The sequence below is a fragment of the Coenobita brevimanus genome, chromosome 8, assembly GCF_032717465.1.
Source record: "Coenobita brevimanus isolate Jiangsu-jjx chromosome 8, ASM3271746v2, whole genome shotgun sequence".
Lineage (NCBI taxonomy): Eukaryota > Metazoa > Arthropoda > Malacostraca > Decapoda > Coenobitidae > Coenobita > Coenobita brevimanus.
The window spans coordinates 23090891-23116847 of record NC_136961.1 but is presented as its reverse complement, the minus strand read 5'-3'; the positions used below and the strand labels follow the sequence as shown (position 1 = coordinate 23116847).

The 25957-nt window shown below is 39.3% G+C and overlaps 1 protein-coding gene across 1 annotated transcript in view; it reads left to right on the top strand.

The window, feature by feature from the left end:
- The window catches only part of LOC145407061 (uncharacterized), a 36344-nt gene extending 13828 nt beyond the window's left edge, over window positions 1–22516 (top strand). Inside the window, exon 6 of the mRNA XM_080278087.1 lies at window positions 22415–22516. Within this exon, the coding sequence (XP_080134213.1) occupies window positions 22415–22516 (102 nt within the window). The remainder of the gene's footprint in view (window positions 1–22414) is intronic.
- Window positions 22517–25957: the final 3441 nt, after the last annotated feature.

Here is a 25957-nt window from a genome sequence, read left to right as displayed (position 1 = left end):
CCCAGACCTAAAAGTAGGAAGGAGCTACAAAGATTTTTGGGAATGGTAGGTTATTACAGGAGATTTGTTCTTAACTTTTCTATTCTTGTATCACCACTTACAGACCTACTGAAAAAGGGAGTTAAATTTGTCTGGACCGATAACTGTGAATCCTCTTTCAACAAACTTAAAGCTATTCTGTTAAGTCAGCCAGTGCTCGCTACTCCAAATTTTGCTAAGCCTTTTAAGATGGCTGTTGATGCAAGTGATACAGGAGCTGGGGCTGTTTTGCTGCAAGAGGATGATCAGGGTATTGAACACCCTGTATCTTACTACAGTAAGAAGTTGACTCCACCTCAATAGAACTACTCAACTATTGAGAAAGAGCTTTTGGCCTTGATTTTGGGTTTACAGCATTTTTCATTTTATTTGTGTTCTGGTTTTGACCCCATAGTCATTTATGCCGATCATAACCCACTGAAATTCCTTAGTAAGTTTAAAGATAAAAATCAGAGATTGACAAGATGGAGTCTACTTCTTCAGGAGTATTCATTAGACATACAACATGTCAAGGGGAAAGAAAATGTTATTGCAGATTGCTTATCTAGACTTTAGACAGATTGTTTTAGAGTAATAAGAAATTTCCTTTGTAAATTTCTTTTTCTTTGTGGGGAGGTGTTACATAGCCTATGATTTCATCATCCTTTGTGTAATTCTAACGTACAGTGTGCTGCCTGTTTGATCACGAGCGTGTTCTGCCTCAGTCCCCCCCTTCTACCGTTATAGTAGAGTAAGTCGTCCTTTCTGTTGTTCAGTGCGGGATTGTCAACTTTTTGTCCTCATGGCTTCATTTGCACGTCCTTCTTACAAGTTGTATCAAGCTCTCCTGGCCCCTATATAATGAGCTCAGTCTCTGCATCATTGCCACTTAGATCTACCCTTCATTTCCTTCACATCTCTGTCCTCCCCTGTACAGTTATTGTTGTGAGTGCTCAGGAAGTCTCCAACCATCTAGCAGCTGTGTAATTTGAGTATAACTGTTGTTGCATTTTTTCTTGTGCTGTGTAGCATAGGGTTGATTCTTAGGCCTAGTGAGTTTTTTTTTGTGATTTATGTAAAAGTTCTTTTTGTCAGTCATTTTTGATAATATTTTGTATCTGTAATAATTTATCTTGCATTAACTGAGCATTACCCAGTGTATTTTCATTTTATCAGGGCTGACTTAGATAAATTTACTCTTGCTAATTTCGTGTTAATAGAGGCTATTGCAGTTAACCATATATTTAACCTCTTTTTTGCCATTACATTATCCTTATGAGTCCTGAATATTTTGTTGTTAGTTTGAGCATTAAACTTTAACTTGTAATTTTACCTAACTCTTTTGTTTTGAACCTGGAACTTTACGGGACAGTAGTGACTCTTAGTATTCTCACTTAAATTGTACATTATCTTTCTCTGTTCCGTAACAATATATATCTATATATATATATATATATATATATATATATATATATATATATATATATATATACACGATATATGGGAAGCAAAATTACTATGGGATGGCATCTAACTACATGTCCAGAAAGCGTTTGATAACGTCCCACATCGAAGACTATTAGAAAAACTAAACGCCCAAAGTCTATATGACAAATTATGTTCGTGGATTGCTGATTGGCTAGCCAGTCCCAAGCAATGTGTGGTAATAAAGAGGGAGTCATTAGACTGCGTAGAAGTAACTAGCGAAGACATTAAAGGGTCAGTTCTAGAACCAGTTCTTTTCACTCTAAAAAATGAACTCGTTTCAAAAACTAGCGAAATTTGCAGATGACACGAATATTGGAGGCAGGCAGAGTAATTAAGAATCCAGACCTTGAATCTATATAAAATAACCTGGATAAGTTAGAAATTGGAGTGAAAAATGGAAGATGAAAATTTATGTAGGTAAATGCAGGGTCTTTGCCGACAAAACCACTAAATAATGACCACCGTATGTTCGATACGCCATTGACGGAAGTAAAGGGCGAGAGATATTAAGTTCATTAACGACTTCAAGACTTCTTAAACACTGTACACCGGTTAGAAACAAAGGAAACAGAATTGTCGGCATTATCGCAAGAAACTTCGATCATTAAATGCCCGATCTAATCTTGAAACTTTATTCCTCTCTTATTATTAGACTCCAAGTAGAATACTGTTTGTGGTACTGGTCCCCAAAGCTTGTAATCGAGATATACAAACTTGAGAGAGTGCAGAGCTATACAAACTTGAGAGAGTGCAGAGCTGAGCCACAAAAATTATCCCATCGCTGCAAAACTTACCTCCCATCTCCGAGTTGCGACTGAAGAAACTATGTTTTATTTAAAAAGATAATAAAATACGACTTAAAGGAGATCTGTTTCTTGTACTGAAAATTCTTAAACTCAGATAAGTTAAATATGCAAATCTGTTCGAAATACAGAATGATACTATGACTAGATACTCATAAAATGGAATGAATCTCAAAAACAAGAGATAAGTAAGCGATATGAGCATGGGGAAAAAGTACTTTAATATTAGTTAAGTGCAACAATGGCATAAGCTACAAATACTTCGACACGGCTATAACTGAGTGTTGTTTATTTCCAGGTTGAAGCGTATGCTGACGAGAGTGAGTTTGCTAAATAATAAGAACATTCGGTGATTGTGTAAGCTCTTACTTTTGCAGATCTGTAGATTAGAGATTACACTGTGGATAATTGTGTCTCTTCTGGCCGTTCTATAAAACCTTCTGTTTGTATTTTTTTAAACATCGTTTTTTTTTTCTTTCTTGCAGCCAATTTTGTTGGATGATGTGGTGGGTGGGATAGATCCTTCCTCTTTTCCATTCATTTTATCCTCTTTCTACACGTAGGCTAAATATTAGCAGAATTAACTTCTTCTCCAAAAGAAAACCTCGTCATGGGCCATTAAGTCTTCTATCTGTACTTCCTATTTATAGTATTCTTATTTACATTATCCGTATCAGCGTTTACAGTAGTTTCAAACCTTTTTGCTCACAAACATATAATACTCAGAAGCAGCGCACAATATTACTACTGCAAGTACCAGTGCCAAGCAACACAGGATCATCAGCATACATCATATCTGAAATACTCCATGCCTATCGGTTTATCACCAGCATCAGAAAGGAGAAAACAGAAGATTCGCGTATACAAGAACTGGAAGCTTTTATATTATAATTCAGCCGCTTCATCATTAGTATTAGTTGCACGAAAATATAGAATATTTGCAGAATCTGTAACACTTTAGTGTCATCAAGGACGTCCCAAAGAGTCTGGTAGGGAGGATCGATGTGCCTAACGACCAGGAGGGATGTGAGGTTGCCGGTATTACTGTGTTAGCACCACCATCATCATCATCCACATCCCCAGCACCATTCACTCCAAACACTGCCACCCAGTGGTTTTCGTCACGTCTGTTTCAAGAGACTGATGTACAGTTTTTATCGTCATTTTAGAAATCTTCATCATCCTATTATCACTTTAGAAATGAGGTGGGTTATGACGAAAACAAAAGGGACAACACAACACACCTTTCATTAACTATACAGGCTAGTTCAAATTATTGTACTTGATAAATTGTACTGTTTAGACGTCTGTGCCTCGTTCTATGTGTGTGTGTGTGTGTGTGTGTGTGTGTGTGTGTGTGTGTGTGTGTGTGTAGGAGGGGAGGGGCGAGTTTGTAAGTCCTTATCCTACTCCTGAGAGGGACTACATTGAGTCAAGCTTGGGTATGTGGGTGGGTGGGTAGTAGAAAAATAGGTTCGTGATGTAAATAGGTCCATGGTGAGAAGAAGTCCCTGTGGGAAGATAGGTCTAGGGGAATATATATCCTTGAGGAACTGGGCCAAGTAGGAATGTAAATCCAATGGACTAAAACAGGTTCATAAAGGAAAGATGTGCATGGGAGATAATAAGTCCATGTGGGGATTTGGTGTTTCTTCTTGAGGAGAAAATAGGTCTATCGGGTGATTAGACTCAACGGAGAAAAAAGGTCGAAGGGAGTCAAATCCAACCAAGTTAGAAAATTAATGAATGAGTACAATACGGCTAAGGAGGAAAACAGACCCATGGAAGGAAAATAAATTGATGGAGAAAATCGTTCCATGGTGGCAAATAAGCCCAACGTGAAGAATATGTCCGTGAGGGAAAACAGGCTCATTGGGGAAAAGACTAAGGCCTTGGGGAAAAATTGGTCCATATGGATAATATGAGCATGCGCAAAATGGTCCCAAGGGAACAACAGATCCATAGGGTAAAGCACACCCGTAGAGAAAAGAGATCGATGTGGAAATACACACTACTATGGATACTTTTCTCTAGCAAAAAAATAAATAAATAAATAAAAATGAAAATAAATATAAAAGAGGTGGATGGGTGGGTTTGTGGCTAACACCTCGGGGTGTAGTTGGTGACGGGTTTATGTACAGTATAAGTATCTACTGAAATACAGTGTACGTACATGCCTGGCCTGCAACCGTGTGCGATCACTTCTTTGGAAATATATCATCAAACATCACATTAACCTTTACAATTTTATGCTTAATCCCACAAGAAAAAAATATCACATTCAATATTGTATGTTTCAACTTTCAAGTACAACGGTAACATATGTATTTAATGTTACTACTAGTGCATCCAGATAATGCTGTCAAGATTCAACGAGATTTTAACTTAAAGTATCGATATGTAAATGCAAAATCCGAAGAAAAGTACAGTTCATTTGACTCCATGCCTGTATTTGTATCAGTGCTACCAGTGGCCAGATCCCCTGAGATGTGAACCTTGAACCACAGTGTATTAGCTGGATTCGAAACATTCACTTTTAGAGTTCGTGAGAGGTGGATGGCAATTTACAGTTTGTTTGGGCAAAGGATGGGTGTGTGTGTAGAGATGAATCAATTATGTGGATTTGGACCTGAGAGTGACAGCAAAGTAAGATGCAGTCACGTAAGTGCTGAGGGAGTAGTTTGAATATAACATTACAGCAATGAGAAAACGAAAGATTTTCTACAAGCAGCAAAATTAAGGTATTAATTGCACATATCAGTGCTATTACATATATTGATGGTATTCCACAGTTGTGCTTAAGAGGTAGAACATTATTTTTTTCTCTCTCTTCCTCTTTTGTTTTTCAAATTCCAAAACTTAAATTATTTCCCTGCCGGTTTTTTTTTGCAGGATTGCATGGTGGGTGGGGGAGAAACATCCACTTTTCTCTCTTTTCCTCACAAACGTTTTGATCCTAGTAGAATTAATTGTTTTTAATTTGTAAACAGTTAACTTTGTTATGGGCCAATGAGTTTCCTATAATCTCTACTTCCATTGCACTCCTACTTCTCTCTCTCTCTCTCTCTCTCTCTCTCTCTCTCGCTTCATCCTCACTTCGCATCCCTACCCTCGCACATTCTTTTCTCCAACACCTAATCCCGCTGTTTCCCTTCCATCCTTCCCTCTCCTCGCTTATTCTTACTAGTCCCACACTCTTTTTGTATAAAATTGCCATTAACCCCTTAACCGCGGGGCGTCACTTTCGTGACGCTCGGCTACAATGGATCATACCGCGGGGCGTCACTTTTGTGATTCTGTGTTATTTTGAATTATCCCGGGCTCTCAAGTGGTGGCTTGTATCATATATCAGTACTGCCAATGTTCAACACTAGTCAGCACTCCAAATCTCATCTGTACTCCCATCCATTGTTGACATTTTAGCTATTTTAACCCCTTCCTGACTCCCCTCCCTACCTGCCCTCCATTACCCTCTCCTCTCACCTCCCACGCCGCGCTGCGCTACGGAAATTTCCCCCTTCTCTTTCCACAGATTTCATCCATTGAAATAAGGCCTATGCCCTATATTTTTACCCAATAATATATACCAAAAAAAAACAGGTAAGTGATAGTGTTATACTCCAGAAATTGCCTAATTATCACCTGACAACACCTCACGTGCATTCATTCGCTACATTACCACGGTAATTTCCCCTTTGATTTATGCCTTGTAATCGATGTCTGTAATAAAAATATATATCAGAAAGGAAGGGAGAATCCTAATTGACATTTACAGTCACCTGGAACTACCTATTTCTATATTTATTGCCGAGATTTTCTACCTATAAAAAATTAGCATGTAAGTTAGCAGCAGTAAGCCTAAAGTGTCATTGTCAACCCTTCCCTTCTCAGATAATTTACCCCCTTCTTGACTCCCCTCCCTACTTGCCCTCCATTACCCTCTCCTCTCACCTCCCACGCCGCGCTGCGCAACGGAAATTTCCCTCTTCTTTTTCCACAGATTTCATCCATTGAAATAAGCCCTATGCCCAATATTTTTACCCAATAATATATACCAAAAAAAAAACAGGTAAGTGATAGTGTTATACTCCTGAAATTGCCCAATTATCACCTGACAAAACCTCACGTGCATTCATTCGCTACATTACCACGGTAATTTCCCCTTTGATTTATGCCTTGTAATCGATGTCTGTAATAAAGATATATATCAGAAAGGAAGGGAGAATCCTAATTGACATTTACATTCACCTGGAAGTACCTATTTCTTTATTTATTGCCGAGATTTTCTACCTATAAAAAATTAGCCTGTAAGTTAGCAGCAGTCAGCCTAAAGTGTCATTGTCAACCCTTCCCTTCTCAGATAAGCCGCGGCATTTAGTTCCTTGTCCTCCACTGCAGAGACAACATGTCGCACTCGCGCCCCGCCATTCCTGCCGCTTCTGCGCCCATTGCAAAGGGCCCCGTGACCTCTACCCCCAAGAAAAGTGTTGAGGCAAGCAGGAAAGGCCTCAGTGACTCTGCAGTAGCACGAGAACTTGCTGAATTGTCGATGATAATAATGGACAGCGATTTTGACGATTCCGGTGAATCGTGTGATGAGCCGGGTGAACTTATCGCGCCAGAAACAGCGACAACAAGTGCTCCTACCAGTGAATCTGTGTGTAGCTCCAAGGGAAAGGAGCCTTTAGTGCAGGAAGGAAAAGAATTTGGGAAGGGAGTGAAAAGGCGGCGTGTTAGCCCCAGAACAATGCCCCCACGTGACCCAGCCCGCCATGAGTCACGAGATCATTCACCTCCCGTTCCCCAAGCCCCGCTTTACTCATCTCGTCATCATCGTCGGCTGAGTTATCTCCGGAGTCTTCGTCGTCGGAGTCACCACCAGCATCAACAGTGAAGGCCGGCCGTAGAGGTAGAGGTAGATCTAAGAGAGTGAGAAGTAGTGTAGCTAGTAGGGTAAGGGCTGCTAGTGCTGTACGGCAACCTAGGGTCAGTGCGAGTGACCTTGACCGTGATAAGCCTCCCTCTCAGCCAACCTCCACCACCACCACCACCACCATCCCTCCACCGCCACGCCAGGGAATCCTGGACGCCTTCGCGTGGACGGAAGGGTCAGATTTTGTCCCCGAAAACCTGGTTTTCGATGAGAGCTCGTCAGGAGTTCAGCCTGCCTTCACTATGGACGAAAATGCTGAGTGTGTCGACTACCTTTTGGCCTTCCTAGATGACGAAGTCATGCAGCACATATGTGATGAGACTAACAGGTTCGAATCACAACGTGCTGCTAGTGGTACAGGTGCAGCCAAGATGCAACAGTGGACCATGCTGGGAGTGCAGGAGCTGTATGTGTTCTTTGCCCTCATGCTTCTTATGCCACACTCCAAGAAGCATGAGTTGGAAGAATACTGGTCCATGGACCCCTTACTACCCTCACCGACCTTCAACAAGTACATGGCCAGAGATCGCTTCCGGAACATCATGGGAAACCTGCACTTTGCCGACAACGATGTACCTTCCCAAACCGACCCACTCTGGAAGATCCGGGAGATTCTGAACAGAATGAAGGATAAGTTCATGTCATTCTTCCACCCATTTCAGAAGGTTGTCATTGATGAGTCCTTGGTTCTGTTCAGAGGACGTCTTCGGTTTGTCCAGTACATTCCAAGCAAACGCCATCGCTTTGGAATTAAGTTCTTTGTACTGTGCGACTGTAAGACGGGTACATCCTTGACTTCGTCATATATTCAGCCAGCACTGTCGATCTCGATAAAACACACCCCCTTGGCTTCTCAGGCTGTGTAGTGAAAGTGCTCCTAGAAAAGTATTTTGGTGGGAATCATGTGCTGTATACAGACAACTACTATACAGCACCGAAACTTGCCAAATACCTTTCTGAGCACGGCATTGGCTCCTGCGGCACTGTCAAAAGTAATCGTGCCAACTTCCCCAAATTCCCAGAGGCAGGAAACTCGCAGCGAGGAGACGTGCACCTACGCAAGTCTGAGAAGATGCTGGCAATACGGTGGCATGACAAGAGAGTCGTGCACATGCTCACCACCGTACATAAGGGGGAGATGAGAGACAGTGGGAAGGTCGACCGTAGGACAGGCGAACCTGTGATGAAACCTGATGCTGTGTTGGACTATAATATAAACATGCGGCTGGTGGACAAGTCCGACATGATGATTGGTGAGATCGACTGCCTCAGGAAGAATACTAGGTGGTACAGGAAAGTTTTTCTGCATCTCATAGATATGACGATGCTGAACGCCTTCATCCTGTACAAGATGAAGGTAAAGCCACCCAAGTCCTTCTCCCTGAGGTTGTTCGCCAGGACTTGTGTCCAGCAGCTGCTGGAAAAATATGGTAAAGTGCAAGCAGCAACTCCAAGGCGCCATCCAGTTACACTTCCCGACCGACTTGAGCAGAGGGCGTATATGGAGCGGCACAGACTTGAGCTAATGCCTGCCACAGGGAAAAGGAAGGCTGCGATTCGCAGGTGTCAGGTATGTGCGCATACCACACGCCGCACACCTGAGCATAAACGCACCTCTTGGCAGTGCGCTGAATGCCAGGTTCCCCTCTGTGTAACCTGCTTCTTCGATTATCACAGCCAGAAGCAGTTCTAACAGTGCAAGTGTGGAAGCAGAATTATTTGGAAATAATGTGTAAATAATGTGTAAATAATGTGTAAATAGCAGGTGAAAGCAATGGATGTTCAGTTCATATGATTGAACAGTGTACTATAGTTTCATCTTACTGAAAGTGACAGTGAATAACATATTGTAAGTAAAATAGAAGGGTAAATATTGAAAATAGAATAGAAAATGTAAATAGTAATGTAAGTAATTAGTAATATAAGAATATGAGTACAAATAATTTATGTTATAACAGTGAGAGTGAATCCGTGGCTCTCTACGTATTTTACTGACTGAAAAATAGAATGACTTCAGTGACAATAAAATAATACGACTGAATGAAACTTATGGAGAAAGACTCCAGATATATATAAGTGTGATATAGTAATAGAAATATAAAGTGTGAGGGGTTTTATGAATAATAAATGACAGAGTGCCTAGAGCGAACTAGCGCAAGTGCGGCGATCAGACGCGCTCGTAATTTCCATTGCTTTCACACTGTTTTTTTTTTTAGTATGGATCCCAAACTACTTGAAAATGGTAGAATAGTGTTTATAGTGTTTGTATCTGGCTGTGGTAATCATATAACGGGTTGTCGGGAAGTGTAAAGTGGAGACTTAGTTACCCTACTTCAGAGGTCTCCACAAGTCCTACGGAAACTGACGAAGGCTCAACAATCATTCCAGGAGAAAGCTGAAGGTATGTGCTATAAGCATATATAATTTTATTATTCTAGGACTAATAACTGATTTTTAGCAAATATTTTTTGAGAGTCTCTCGGAGCGCAAATAACCCCGCGGGACACGCAAGTAATTGGTAAACAAGCCCGCGGTGTAGGGGTTAAATAATATAAACGCATATTTTGTTCCCTCCATACTGATGCCTAAAAAGAGCTCAGGTCGGGTCGAAACCCTTGGTAATTTCTTACATCTCTAGCCATAACTTATGGGTAACTGTCTCTTCACCACGAAATTTTGGGTAACAACTCTCCACCATTAACATACGGGTCACAGTTCTACATCACGAACTTATGGTTAACTCTCCATATCAATAACTTAAAGGTAACTCTCATGATTAATGTATGGCCAACTTTCACCATCACTACCTCTCTCCATCATTAGGGTTTTGTAACTCTCTTCATCCCTAACTTATAAGTGACCCATTCTCCATCACATTCTTAGGATCTCTTCAAGAATAACATGGGTAACTCACTAACCTACGAGTGACTCTTAATTCATCTGAAACTTAGGGTCTCATCGTCACCAAATTCATGGATAAAACACCAACTTATAAGTGACTTTCTCCATCACAGACTCAAGATCTCTTCATAAATAACGTATAAGTAACTCGCCAAGCTAAGAGTGACTTTCTCCATCGCAAGCTTAAGGTCTCGTCGTCACTAACTTATAGGGAACTGCAGATCACGTAGTTTCTCCATCACTAACTTACGGGCAACTCTCCATTACTAACTTAGGGATAATTCTGTAATGGACAACACTCTGTCACTGGCTTACGGTTAGCTTGGACTCATTCAGGGCACCGGATTCACTAATAGTTATACGACCAGGATCAATTTCATTACACAGATTTTAGTGCGCAGAAGGAAAAAGAGATGTATGAGGTTTCTGCCATTGCCATTACTGTCGTTGCAAATACAGGTCGTACCTCACGTGTGGTAGTCCCTAACTGCACTACGAAGCCGTGTTATCTGAAGTACAAATACAGCTGTTTCACTCTCTCTCTCTCTCTCTCTCTCTCTCTCTCTCCTGTATGTATGTTGTATGTATGTGTGTGTGTGTGTGTGTGTGTGTGTGTGTGTGTAAACCTACCAGTCATCCTACTGGTGGAGGCTGGTGTCCTGGTGGGTAGGCTTGTGGGCCGATGAGTGAGATGGGTGGGTGGGTGGGATGGGCAGGTTGAGAGGGATGGATGGATAGTGCAGGGTGTCCAGGGTGGGTGGGCAGTTGTGTGGAGTGCGTGGGGTAGATTAGTAAGCAAGGAAGGTGAGTAGGGTGGGTGTGGAACGTTTATTGGGTTGGTGATCGGGGCTGGTTGGGTGGGTGGGGTGGTTGTGCAGGGACTAGCATGGTATGGGTGGCTCTGCATGGAATGGGCTGAGTTGGGTGAGTGAGGAATCGAGTGGAGTATGTGGGTGGGTAGGTAAGTGGGCAGGGTGGGTTGGTGGGTACGTGAGTGGGTGTTTAGTGAGGAAACTAGCCCAGGTAAATTAAGTTACGGGGAAGTGAATAGGCCCATGATCCATATGGGAAAATAGGTCCATGATCAACGTCCCTAGGGAAATGGGCCCAAGTATGATCATAGGTCCAACGGGCAGTTATCTCCACAGGGTCAATAGATCCATGAAAGTAAATTAGTTCATGTGGAGATTCAGTGATTTTCCATGACAGAAAAAAGATCCAAGAGTTTAAACCTGGCCTGTGGGTAAAATAGGTTCTAGTGAGGTAGCTCGTCAATGGGAAAAATAGGTTCAAAGTTGGCCCAATGGGCAAAATAGTCCCACTGTAAAAGTAGGTCCGACGTGGAAAATAGGTCCATAGTGAAAAATATGTCGCTTGAAAAAAAAAGACCATGGTAGACAATTAGTCCAAGGGGAAAACATATTCAAAGGAGGAATAGGTCCTTGTAGAAAAAATAAGATGACAAAAAAAAATCTGAGTGATAATAGGGTAAAGTAGGTCCATGTACTGAATCAGATCCAATGGGGAAAACATGTCCACATGAAAAATGGGCTTAAGAGGGAAAATAAGACCTTGGGGAAAGTGTCAAAACAGGAATAGGTCTAAGGAGGAAAATAGGTGGTTAAGAGCTAACACCTAGAAGGTGTAGCTGGACAGGGGTTTTCTATGTTAAAATACACAATTATTAATGCTACCACCACATCATTTTATTCAACTGTGAATATATTTCCATTTGAAAGAGTTAGATATAGCCTTTTTTAACCTCTTGCGATGTCTCTTAATCTGGATAAACTTGTCCGGAGATAGCATGAATGGCATACAACAGATCCACCATCTTGAGGTGATTAATTTTTTTAATGGCTGTAGTCAATGCCAATTGATGCCTTTATTTCTTTTGTGGTCTCCCTGAGAATAGGATCCGTGTAGTAAGAAACGTCAGAGTAATAGCTAACGTACTACTTCAAGCTTATGGCGTATAATTTTCTATTTTCTTGTTATCAACTGACATATTTACTCAGCGTAGGAGTTACATTCTAAACAAGAGGGGGTTACCAATAGGCTTCATTTACCTCTTCGCTCTCGAAATTCTCTCTTAAGCAGAGAGGCTGGATGATGAGGAAATGGAAAATATGAGTACGTTTAAGTACCTGGGTACTCGTAGTGTGATGATTAAGGATGGAAGTTTGGAGGGTGAAGTGCTTGAAAGAGTACAACAAGGAAGAAAGGTTGCTGGTTCCTTGAAGGCAGTGATAAGAAACAGGGAATTGAACATGGATGTGAAAAAGTTATTACGTGACAGTATTGTGATACCAACTCTAACGTACGGAGGTGAAGCTTTGACGTTGTTGGAGGGACAGAGGTCAAGAGTGAGAGCAGTGGAAATGAGTTAATTGAAAGGAGCCTGTGGAGTCACATGGAGAGACAGACTGACAAATGAGGATGTGAAGGAGCGTTGTGGTGTGGATGTGGATGTGATTGGAAACGTTACGAGAAACACAATAAGGTGGTTTGGCCATGTGGAGAGGATGGAGAGTGAGAGACTGACGTGGAGAGTGTATGTGAATGAGTTGGAGGGGGAGAGAGCGAATGGAAAGCCAAGGATGAGATGGAGGGATGGAGTGGAGAGGTACATGAGAGAAGGGGGTGTGAACTGGGAGCTGGGCAGTGAAATGACGGGGGACAGGGCGACGTGGAGGCGATTTGTTTATGGCCATCCCGTGAAGGGGATTAAGGCGTCTGGTAATAGATAGGTAGATAGATCATTGTTAAGCATTTCACAAAAGGTGTTTTCCGGATCCAGAATCTGTAATATGATCCAGATTGGTCTCAAAGGTTAATCAATTGTTCCCTGGGAATGGGCTATCTACCCACCAAATTTGATCGAAATCTCTCTTTTAGTTTTTGAGTAATCCTGCTAACAGACAAACAATCTAACAAACAAACAAACGGGTTAAAACATACTCTTCTTGTTGGAGAGAACAATATTACAGTGCATCCGAACATGTGTTGCCGTCAGCACACAGCGATCAAACGTTTTCAGTTCAATTATGTCACGATCAGCTTATTGGGAGGTACTCATATTTTTTGTCTTCGCCGTTTTTTGTTCATTGTTTTGTTGAGGTTACTGATACAGATATTAAAAAAGTGTTATCACCCTATATTTTGCAGACAATAATCTTATGCAACACATTCACCAACTGAAAATGAGAAGTATATAAAAACTTCATTTTCAAAGAGACATTTAAAAAAATGAAAACTTTCATTATGTAATCACTCCTTTTATTATTATTACAGAAGTGATAAGTATAATAAAAAAATTTAAATAACGCTCCGCTTCAGATTCCTTACGTACGGTAGATCTTGTAAACATTGTGATGGTGATGTTGGGGGGGTGAGTGTTGTCAGAGTATCTGGAAGTTAGGGCGTCTTCCTGACTGAAAGTATGAAAACTAAACCCAGGCAAGTAATTGTTAATTTAGCCTGTCTTTGCACACGCACACACACACACGTCTTAAAAAGACTTTGTAGTTACTTGTAGAGAAGTTATATATATTAGACTTGTGGACGAGCGGTTGTTATACTTGAGTTGTTTGTACGTTGATAATCTTGGTTCTCATTTGTCATGCAATGACAAGGAGAGATAAAGAACAGTATGGGACTATTTTTATTTGTCTTGGAAATATTAACAAGTCTCTCGCACATGAGTGAGTATAAGTAGAGTCCCTGTTTCCCTGTCTCGCTCTCTCTTTCTCTCTCTCTCTCTTCCAAGTTGCTAAGCCTTTCTCCCCACTACCTGCCGATTCTATGGCCTCTCTTCTTCTGAGCTCTCTTTCCTAAATTCTGGTGAAACAGGGGTCGTGTCACGTGTGTTCACTGTGGTTGGAAAGCTCTAGAAGCCTGTGTGTGAGTATGTGTGTGTATGGTCACGAGGCGCTGTCGTGTGCCTATAAAGCATTCCTTGAGTTAAGAGTGTGTAAGCATGTTTAGCATTGCTCGATTCTCGCAGACACAGTACCTTCTCATCATCTGACTTCCTGCTTCTATCTGTCTCTCTATCTATTTATCTATCTATCAATTATGATTTGTAATTATAATATAGAGTCCTAACATATGCTCGGCACACGCCACTGGAGGTCCTCCGACAGCAATCATCATTGACATATGCTAATCTATTGGTATATAATATTGATTATAATATTGTATACATATAACATCCATAGTAAATAGCAATTATCCAGTAATATTACATTTTAAACAAGTTGTATACATATTTGAATAAATCCAATGGTTGTTGTATAACATTTTGTAAGATGTGTATGTATAACAGACACGCATATAATTGTGCAATGGTAATACTGCTAGGTTATACATTACATATTGAGTTATCCCTTTAGTAATGTCTAATATTTCACCTAACTTGTATGATGATACTGGTAATACAGAATTGTGGTATAGTTGTATGACTTATAACATTGTAGTAGCATTGTGGTAATACATAATTGTAACATTTTATGAATTGTTACAAAATATTGTGATAATGCATAATTGTGTTGGCCTTATAATTGTAGTTACATTTTGTTAATGCAACTGTTACATAAGTGTCTTGGCCTTATAATTGTAGTTAAAGTTACATAAAAGTTACATCTTGTTAATGCAACTGTTACATAATTGTTACATATTGTTTGTAGTTACATAATTGTAGTTAAAGTTACATAAAAGTTACATCTTGTTAATGCAACTGTTACATAATTGGCAAAGTGTAACATAATGCAATCGTTTGTCGTTACATAATTGTTACATATCGTTTGTAGTTAGATAATTGTAGTTAAAGTTACATAAAAGTTACATCTTGTTAATGCAACTGTTACATAAATGGTACATATTGTTTGTAGTTACATAATTGTAGCAAGTGTAACATAATGCAATCATTTGTCGTTACATAATTGTTACATATCGTTTGTAGTTACATAATTGTAATAATTGCAGTCTTGACATATATATGTGATCTTACTCTATTACTTTTTCTTTCTTTCTTTCTTCTTTTTTTTTTAATTGATTTTCTATAGTTTGTTTTTCTTCGCTTGTGTACGCTTTTTCTGTGTTATTCATGGTTGCATAATTACTGGCTAATTCCCTTGGGACCCTTTTTTAAGGTTTGATTTATATTGCACAGATATTACTGAAAATTATATTATATAGTCCCATATTTTGTTATTTTATATAAAAAATATACTTTATATACACTATATACAGTATTAACTATATACACTGACTTGTTGTTCACTTGTACCTATCGTGGGTAATATATGTGTCAGCACTGTATGGAAATCTTTGTCTTCACGATTGTGTTGAAGATGTTCATTCTTGCTAACGTCATTTGTGTTGGCCATTTTTTTTTTTTTTCTGGTTTTCCTTGTAACTTAATTTATATGTTTCCACTAGGTAGCTTTAATTAACAAATGTTTAATACAGTTCTTTTAATCGCTCACTGATTAACTGTGATGGTATATTTTCTTTACTACTTTGTAGATGTAATAATGTATAGCTGTATGTATGAAACACGTATTTTATGTAGGTATAAATGGTAACACTCGTTGCTAGTAAATAAATGTTATAATAAATGAATGAATATATACAGTGTAGAATATTTATTATTGGTGCAAGTATTTAATGATTGAATTATGAAGATAATTGAAGTAGGTATATGTATTTAAGTTGTAACTGTACAGCAGGTTTTATATGTTTGTGCAAAATGTGTTGTCTATCACTGTGTATCGTATGAATGAAGTAACTATGTAACTCACTAATTTTTTACCGTGGTGGGAATGGTGTGAGTGGTGTTGCACGTGGTGATATCGTTGTTCTTCACGAGTTGATTGACGTGTTGTGGGGTGTCAGACACACGGCTTGGCGTCCTGTCAGCAAACACGTCTGGTGACATCGACATCCCACACTGGTAGCTGTGGTGAGTAAATGAGTAGCGATGAGTAACTTGAGTGAAGATGAGTGAGTAAGATGAGTTGTGAATATGGACTTGGTATTCGCTTCGTTGTCTTGACCTCTTCACTCCTGCGTCAGCGGTGGAGGTTGGGTGGATGTAGCAGAGAGGACGGTGAGGTCTGGTGGTTGTGAGGTGTGAGTTGTGTCTCATTCTTCGTTTGTTTGTTTTATTTTTCTTTCTCAATGTTTTCTAGGTCCTTTTCTCTTGCGATTTACTCGTTGTGGGATGAAGACTGTCGTTACTTGTAGGTGCGTGTAGATTATACAGACGACTCGTGGAGTTGTTACTTGTAGTTGATTGTAGATGGTTGTAGATCGTTGGTTCGTCGTAAAAATTTCAAGATTGTTTGTATCAGTATATTGTTAAACTACTTGGAAGGCGTCTTGTGACCTCTTCACCTCTACATCAGCATGATGATCGGGGAGACGGAGGGGGCTTGTTGGAGAGAATACTGTCAGGAGCTAGTTGTGAGTTGTTGGTTGTGAGAGATATTCTTATTTTCAATCTTGATATTTTGTAGGAATTCACTGTTGATTCGTAGACGAGGTTCGTATACGTTCACTGCCACCAAATATCTTAAAAAGACTTTGTAGTTACTTGTAGAGAAGTTATATATATTAGACTTGTGGACGAGCAGTTGTTATACTTGAGTTGTTTGTACGTTGATAATCTTGGTTCTCATTTGTCATGCAATGACAAGGAGAGATAAAGAAGAGTATAGGACTATTTTTATTTGTCTTGGAAATATTAACAAGTCTCTCGCACACGAGTGAGTATAAGTAGAGTCCCTGTCTCCCTGTCTCGCTTTCTCTCTCTCTCTCTCTCTCTCTCTCTGTCTCTCTCTCTTCCAAGTTGCTAAGCCTTTCTCCCCACTACCTGCCGATTCTATGGCCTCTCTTCTTCTGAGCTCTCTTTCCTAAATTCTGGTGAAACAGGGGTCGTGTCACGTGTGTTCACTGTGGTTGGAAAGTTCTATAAGCCTGTGTGTGAGTATGTGTGTATGTGTGTGTATGGTCACGAGGTGCTGTCGTGTGCCTATAAAGCATTACTTGAGTTAAGAGTGTGTAAGCACGTTTAGCATTGCTCGATTCTCGCAGACACAGTACCTTCTCATCATCTGACTTCCTGCTTCTATCTGTCTCTCTATCTATTTATCTATCTATCTATTATGATTTGTAATTAGAATATGGAGTCCTAACACACACACACACACACACACACACACACACACACAAATAAATAAATAACATCCGAAAAAGGCCTGTGGTTGTAAAAACACACACACACACACACACACACACACACACACACACACACTCCCCTAAGAGGCCTGTGCTTGTAAAACACCCACACACACACACACACACACACACACACACACACACACACACACACACACACACACACACACACACACACACCCGCACACACACACACACACACACACACACACACACACACACACACACACACACACACACACACACACACACACACACACACACACACACACACACACACACACACACACACACACACACACACACAGACACACAGACACACACACACACGCACATACACGGACACAAACACACTTTCCTCTAAGCCAATGGTTGTAATCAACACACACACACACACACACACACACACACACACACACACGCTTCCGTCTATGCCTACGGTTGTAATCAACACACACACACAGTCATACACACAGTCACACACACACACACACACACACACATACACACACACACACACACACATACACACACACACACACGCTTCTGTCTATGCCTATGGTTGTAATGAACACACACACACACACACACACACACACCTCCCTCTAAGCCTGCGGTTGTAATCACACACACACACACACACACACACACAAGGCACGGAGGAGACCAGACGCACGCCGATATCGCCCCATACATGGCCAACTTGACCAGAGGCATTACCTAAATTTGTATCTTTATATGAGTCAAGCTCTGTACCAGGTTAGACTAAATGGTGTTCTAATTAAAAAAAAAAAAAAAAAGAGAGAGAGAGAGAGAGAAGAAGTCTTAAAGCAGGACTTGTTCAAACAGAAAAGAAAAATTAGAGTAAGAATGTGCACGGTCAGCTGATCGTTGTTTAGTCTACAATTTGACTCAGGGAATGTAAGTACCATATGTGCTTTTAGTACTGCAACATGAACACATACTTTAGTAAAGCAAATTTGGAAAAGAAAAGGGATACAGATAGAAAGCAGGACGATGATTTCTACCAAGAACTGGTTGAAATGGAGACTCATAACAAACTGGTTGAGCGAGTACACAGGCTTGAGACTGCTTTTCAAAATGAAATTGATGAAATTAAGAAACAGATGCACTTGCAAAAGGAAGAAATAGAAAAATTAGGAAAGGAAGTCAACAAGAAAGACATAACCATAGGAGAGCTAACAGTTGAAGTGGGAACACTTAGGAGAAAAATTAGTGAAATGGCAAGTACAGTAGTCAACAACGAGAGTATTATGGAAGAGTTCAAAAGTGATACAGAGACAATTAGGCAAGTAAGCAGTCTGATAGATCAGAGCAGTGATATTGAGGAGAAGATAACACAGGTGAATGAAGCTGTGCAAAGCTAGATGTGGAAACGATATATGCTGAAATGGTGAAAGTAAAGAAAGACTTAGAAACAAGGGTGGAAGAAAAAAGCATTAAAAAGAAAGTGAAAAGAATAATCCAAAACAATCCTAAGTTAGTCAGAGATTCAGTAGATATTAACAAATCTATAGTAGTCACTGGTATAGAAGAGAAAGAAGTAAAAAAAAGATCTCAAGAGACAAAAAGGAGATGGCAAATGTAATGGGCATTTTGAAAGAAGTATCAGAGGAAATCTTTAGTAAAGGCATAGAGGAACACAAAAGGTTAGGGAAATACGAGAGAAGTAAATCAAGACCCCTAAAGGTAACCTTCCAGAGTGTAAACACCGTGCAAAGAATCTTATGGAAAAAGAGGAGTTCAAAAATGTATGGATACAAAGATGCCTAACACAAGAGGAACTGGAATTACTGAAAGAGAAGAGGGACGAAGCAAAAAAAAAAAAAAAAAAATGAGGGAAGATCAGAGGAGGAGAAGAACACATTTTTTTACAAAGTAATTGGATTGCAGGTACGAAAGTGGTACATAAACAGGAGGGAATAAAAAGGAGGAAGGTAGTAGAACCAAATCATGACAAGTATATAAACGAGATTAAGTTGATGTACTCAAATGTGGATGGAATGGTATGTAAATTATTAGAGATGAATGATTATGTAAGAGAAAATGAACCATATATAATATGCTTAACTGAAGCAAAATTAACACCAAGGATATCGAATGACATCCTAAACTTAGAGGAATATAATATATGGAGAAGAGATAGGAACTTAAAAAAAGGAGGAGGAATTATAATATTAACTAAGAAAAATCTAAAAGTCAAAGAAATAGAATTAGATATACCCTCACAAGTAGAACTGATTGCAGTAGAGATAAATACATCTGAAGGGAAAGTAATTGTAGCCAATTTGTACATGCCACCCAGATCAAATACATGGGAAAGAGACGATTATGAGGACCTGGCAGAGAGTACAATTCAGAGTTTAAGAGCATTACTACATAAAATGGAATAGAAAAAAAAAGAATTATACTAACTGGAGATTTTAATACAAACATTATTTGGAATACTCTAGATATAATAAGCCAAGAAAGCTGTTGGGACCAAAAGCTCCTGGATCTTGTGCAAGAGTTTTTCCTGACGCAACATGTAAGGGAAAGCACCAGAAAAAGATGACTCGATGTACCCTCAATGCTAGATCTCATATTTACCAGGCAAGGAAACGATATTGACAATTTAATATATCACCCTACATTCGGCAAAAGCGACCATGCAGTACTAAATTGCAACTTCAGGATTGCATATGACATAGGTAACAGCAACGAAAGTTACAAAAAGAGCCTAAACTATAAAAAGGGAAAGTATCATGACCTAAAGAAGTACTTCTTAGAAATTGATTGGGAAAAGGAGCTTAGAGGACAAGATTTAAGTGCTACATATGAAAAATTCTGTGAACTTTATGAAATAGAAGTCCAGAAGTACATCTCACAGCACAAAGAAGCAGAAAAGAAAATAAAGTAATGGTTCAATACAGAATGTAAAAAAATCAAAAGAAAAAAGAGATTTGTTGTGGAATAGATACAGAAGACACAGTAGTGAAAGGGCATGTAATAATTACAAACAGGCAAGAAACGATTATACAAGAATCCTCCCCAAAAACAGTTTGAGGAGGATATCATAAATAAAAGTAGTGATCAACCAAAGCTATTTTACATCTACATCAGAAGCAAAAGTAAAGTAAAAGATATAATACAGTCCATTACGGACGATGGAATCACCTATACACAAGAGAAGGAGATTTGTGAAGCACTAAACAAGAATTTCCAATCAGTGTTTACAGAGGAAAACAATTTTGAGAGGGATTATGTGGAACATGCATGCCCACACATACTACCAGATATACAAACATCAGAAAAAGAAATACAGGAGGAGCTAAGTAAATTAGACATAGGAAAAACAAATGGTCCTGATGAAATTTCATGTTGGGTGCTATGTGAATGTGCAGAGGAGTTAAGTAAACCATTATTTTTAATTTTCAAGAAATCCATGAGTCAAGGTAAACTACTTGATATCTGGAAGAAAGCAAACATTGTTCCCTTATTCAAGAAAAGGAATAGACAAAATCCACTTAACTACCGACCAGTATCACTAACCAGTGTTGTAAGTAAGGTATTAGAAAAGCTTATAAGAAAAGCTTGGGTAAATCATCTAGAACACAATATGATAACAGAAAGACAGTTTGGCTTCAGAAAAGGAAAATCATGTGTTACTAATCTGTTGAGCTACTATGACAGAGTAATAGACACATTACACGAAAGAGAAGGATGGGTGGATAGTATCTATTTAGATTTCAAGTAAGCATTTGACACAGTACAACACCAAAGATTTTTATGGAAACTATACCATCAAGGAGGAATTCGAGGCAAACTGTATTGTTGGATGCAAGATTATCTCATGAAATGAAAAATGAGAACAATACTAAGGGGAAATTACTCATCATGGAAAGAAGTGACTAGTGGAGTACCACAGGGCTCAGTGCTAGCACCAATCATGGTTTAAGTGTATGTAAATTATATAGACAGTAACACTGGAAATGAAACCTATCTAAATATGTTTGCAGATGATGCAAAAATACAAAGAAGAATTACTAACACAGACTCTTGTAAAGAGCTACAAGAAGAATTATATAAACTTCCTGAATGAAGTAATACATGGCAAATGGAATTCAATGTGGATAAGTGTCATGTAATCAAGTTTGGTAAAAGTGGAAAAAGACCTGATTTGGATTATATGTTAGGAAATAAAACCCTACATACATCAGAAAGAGAGAAGGACCTAGGTGTGATTGTCAATAAGAGACTATCTCCGGCTGACCACATCAATGAGAAGGTACGGAACATGTATACACTGCTTGCCAATATGAGAATAGTGTTTATATACATAAATGAAGACATGCTAAGAAAAATAATAACATCATTCATGAGACCAACCCTGGAGTATGCATCAGTAGTCTGGAGTCCTCATCTCAAAAAACACGTAGATAAGATTGAAAAAGTTCAAAGGGCCGCTACAAGATGGGTACCAAGCTTATGGGATCTAAGCTATGAAGAAAGACTAAATAAACTGAATCTACCAACACTACAAGAGAGAAGGAAAAGAGGTGACATGATTTTGCTATATAAATGCATATCAGGGAAGGAGAAAATAGACCTAAATGATTACGTAACGTATGGGGAAGCATCAGCAAGAGGACACTGCAAAAAATTCCATAAAAAGAGAGATGATAAAGACGTAAGGAAATTTAGTTTCCCAAACAGAGCAATTTATTAGTGGAATGCACTACCGAATGCAATAGTGTGCGCTAAAACAATTCACAAATTTAAGGATATGTACGATAAATATGATTTAAGACACGGGACAGTACGAGCTTGACTCATTCCTGTAAAAATACAATTAGGTAAGAACAATTAGGTAAGAACAGACACACAAACACACACACACACACACACACACACACACACACACACCTAAGCCTGGAGTTGTAATCCCCCCCCCCACACACACACATATACACACATGCGCCTCCTTTCTTAACATATAAAATCTAATGATTGTTCTTTGTAATTTTAGGGAATGTTTGCAGTGTTTGGAATGGGATGTGCAGCTGGATGCCTGATCTTTATACTGGAGTACATCGTGGCCCATATAAGGCCGTTGTCTCAACAGCAGTGAACCAACAAGATTCTGCCAAAACCCCTCGGCAGCCTATGGGAATCACAGCATTAATAAAGCTTTGAGCATGTTTCTTTTCAAATAATTTATTATGCTTTTGTGAACGCTAATTCTTTACATAATGTTCTAAAGTCTTAATTTCTGGGACGGTAGAGTAAATGTAATCTAATTTTGATTTTCATAAAACATGTAATGCGTGGAATACCTACATATACTTTAGAGTATGCATCACGCTAGACATGTTCTGTATAATCAGATACAACGTATGATATCGATTACAAACCAACCATAACACAACAAGAATGATTATCTCATCTCATCTCTCTCTCTCTCTCTCTCTCTCTCTCTCTCTCTCTCTCTCTCACACACACACACACACACACACACACACACACACACACACACACACACACACAATCTAGGCCACTGGTTCTCAAACTGGGAGCCATGGCCCCCCAGGGCGATACAGCAGGATTTTATGGGGGCCATGGCTGGCTAGTGTATTTCAGTAGTAAATTGGAGTGTGTCAGTGAAATCATACTTAGAGTCCTCTGGCCATTTCCCACAATATATATAATGTGCGTTATCAGTGACTCAACCTCGAACCTCTACACTGACTGAAAGCAAACAGTTCTATCTATGCCAACGATAGGGAACAAAATATGTACTGTGACTGATAGCTGTAAGCATTAAAATAAATGGAGAATAGTACCAACACATTTTTTTTTTCATCATTATTTACGAGAGGCTTGAAAGAAAACTGAAGGGGGGCCACGACAATGGTATCCCCACAAGTGGAAAATGAAATGAAAAAGTTTGAGAAGCATTGCTCAACGCTGACCTAAGCCCCCATGACTGAGACTCAATGAACGTGAGGGATCTAAATCACTGTCAGGGAAGCTAGCGTCATTTATTTACAAATATTTTCATCTAGGTGTCTTTACGCATGTTCACTTCTTTAGCCCCAAATCAGATTCAGTGACGTATGCTACGATTTTGTGACCCCCTTTCTATAACGATTTATTCTCCAACTTTTAACTCAGTATCCTCAGATATGTTACTGCTTCCAACCATGTCAAAGCATACAAATCATACAAAAGGATACCGGCACAAAAGAAGGATTCTTTGCAATTTGCTGACAAGTGGTGCCAGGCACAAAAAACCTCGCCCAACAGCAGTTAGTATATTTTCAACCGTTTTCAACTTCAAACCCTCTGAAAATCCGTAATCTTGCATTTGACCTTTCAAGGTAACTCAAGATCAAAGGTTATGGTGCCAAATGAAAGCCCGTATGAACTTACATCTTGATTATAGTAAATATCTATATCTTCAACCATTTACGAGTTACAGTTCCCATAATATCCGTGACCTTAAGTTTGACCTTTCACTGTCACTGAAAGTCCAAGGTCATTGTATCAATTAATAACCCATATGGGATTTCATTTATACTGAAAATAGTAAATATCTCAATCTTCAGCCAGCTTCGAGTTGCTCTCTGAAAAACCATGACCTTGAATTTGACCTTTCAAGGTCGCTTAAGGTCAAAGGTCATGGTACCAATTAAAAGCCAATATCTGCAACAGGTTTCGAGTTATAGCTCCCTGAATATCCATGACCTTGAGTTTGACCTTTCAAGGTCTCTCAAGGCCGAAGGTCTTGGTGCCAAATGAAAGCCCATGTGGGAGTTCGTGTATGCTGATGATAGTAAATATATATTCAGCGAGTATGAAGTTAGAGTCCTCTGAAAAACCGTGAACTTGATTTTGACCTTCCAGGGTCACTCGATTACTTCCAATATTTAATTACTTTTGGCGGGACCAGTGTCCACATATCCTGAAAGTTTTATGTAATTTCGTTCAGCCGTTTTTCCGTAATGTTGCAAGCAAGCAAAGAAAATCGACCAAAAACAATACTTCGCTGGATTCTGTCCGGACAAGATGAAAATATCTACGCCATCTGGCGTAGAGGTTTTACTCAGGTCAGTTCAGGTTCATTCAATGTAGGTCAGGTGCAGCTGTATCCATTCGTCACTTCAGGCAACTTCAGGTACATAAACCCACACAGGAACCATAACTCTCCCTCTCTCAGCTTCGCTACATCATCTGGTGTTAGTTGGAATGGAATACTAATCTTGTTCCGACAGTGAGAGGGTTTACGTTACCAGTATTAACACAATCTGGCCTTTATTATGCCTCTGATAAAAAAAATGAAAGAAAAAGAACAAAAAAAAAAAAAATGTCAGGCGTTGGCTTATATACAGTGGAATACTAGAAGTGTTTTGACCATTAGAGTATAAGGCAACGTTGGCTGATATACAATAGACTACTAGATGTGTTTTGACCATTAGAGTATAAAGCAATTTCCCGATACAAAACATATCTGTACTTGTATTATATTGCGGTTAGGAATACATATTATTTGATCATGGTGTATGGTTATCTATACTCGGTTCCACGGAGTCTGACGCACTGATTTTGCCAGCCGAGGACAGGTGGATCTGGTAACACTGCTCGACGTACTCGGGCTGTGATTGGTGGATTTCCGTTGTGTTTGAACGTGCACAAATTGACTTTGTATTTCAACCAAGGCCTCATTGATTTGTAAGATACTGGATTATACAGATACAAATTAAAGCAATGATATCTTTAATGATAGATATGTGCCTTTTAAATTACTAGAGATAAACCTGAACGACAATGATAACAAAAAGTAAGTAAAGTCGCGACTGGACGCATGCGGACAAGTCAGCGACTGATTTAAATTCATTTCATTATGTTTGATTTCGTTTATTCCCTACGCGGTTTTATTATAGCAGCATATTTCAATTATTATTTTCTCATGGAGTTTGCTATTATCTTACTTTCCTTTCTGCCATCATTAAAAAAAATTCGGTTCATTCTATAATGACGTAATCCATTACTTTCCCGGCTCTTTGTCGAGGGGGCAGAGATACATGCTTGAGGATGCACTGTGACCAGGGATAGGGTGTCCGTCTGTATGTCTGTCTCTTATGATACAAAAATGTTATGGAAAATCAAACACCAAACTTATTCATGTAAGAAATAATTCTACTGAATTTGATTATGAATACAAACAAATGCAGATTTTTAAAGCTACTGTTACCTATGAAGGTAATGAAAATATGTGTGTACACTATGTGTATTAAGAATAGAATTGCATGTATTAGCCCCAGTGAGGTGTGTGTGTGTGTGTGTGTGTGTGTGTGTGTGTGTGTGTGTGTGTGTGTGTGTGTGTGTGTGTGTGTGCTTACATAAATAATTATCAGAAGCTAAGCTAAGCATATCTAGGGCCAGGTTGTATATTAGTAGATGAGGTAATGAAGGGCATAGTGCAGACTGTAGACTGTGACACTGTGTAGTGATGGGAAAAACATTCGTGCCTTCACAGGACCTCGGAACCACCTCGCTATGAACGTCTGAA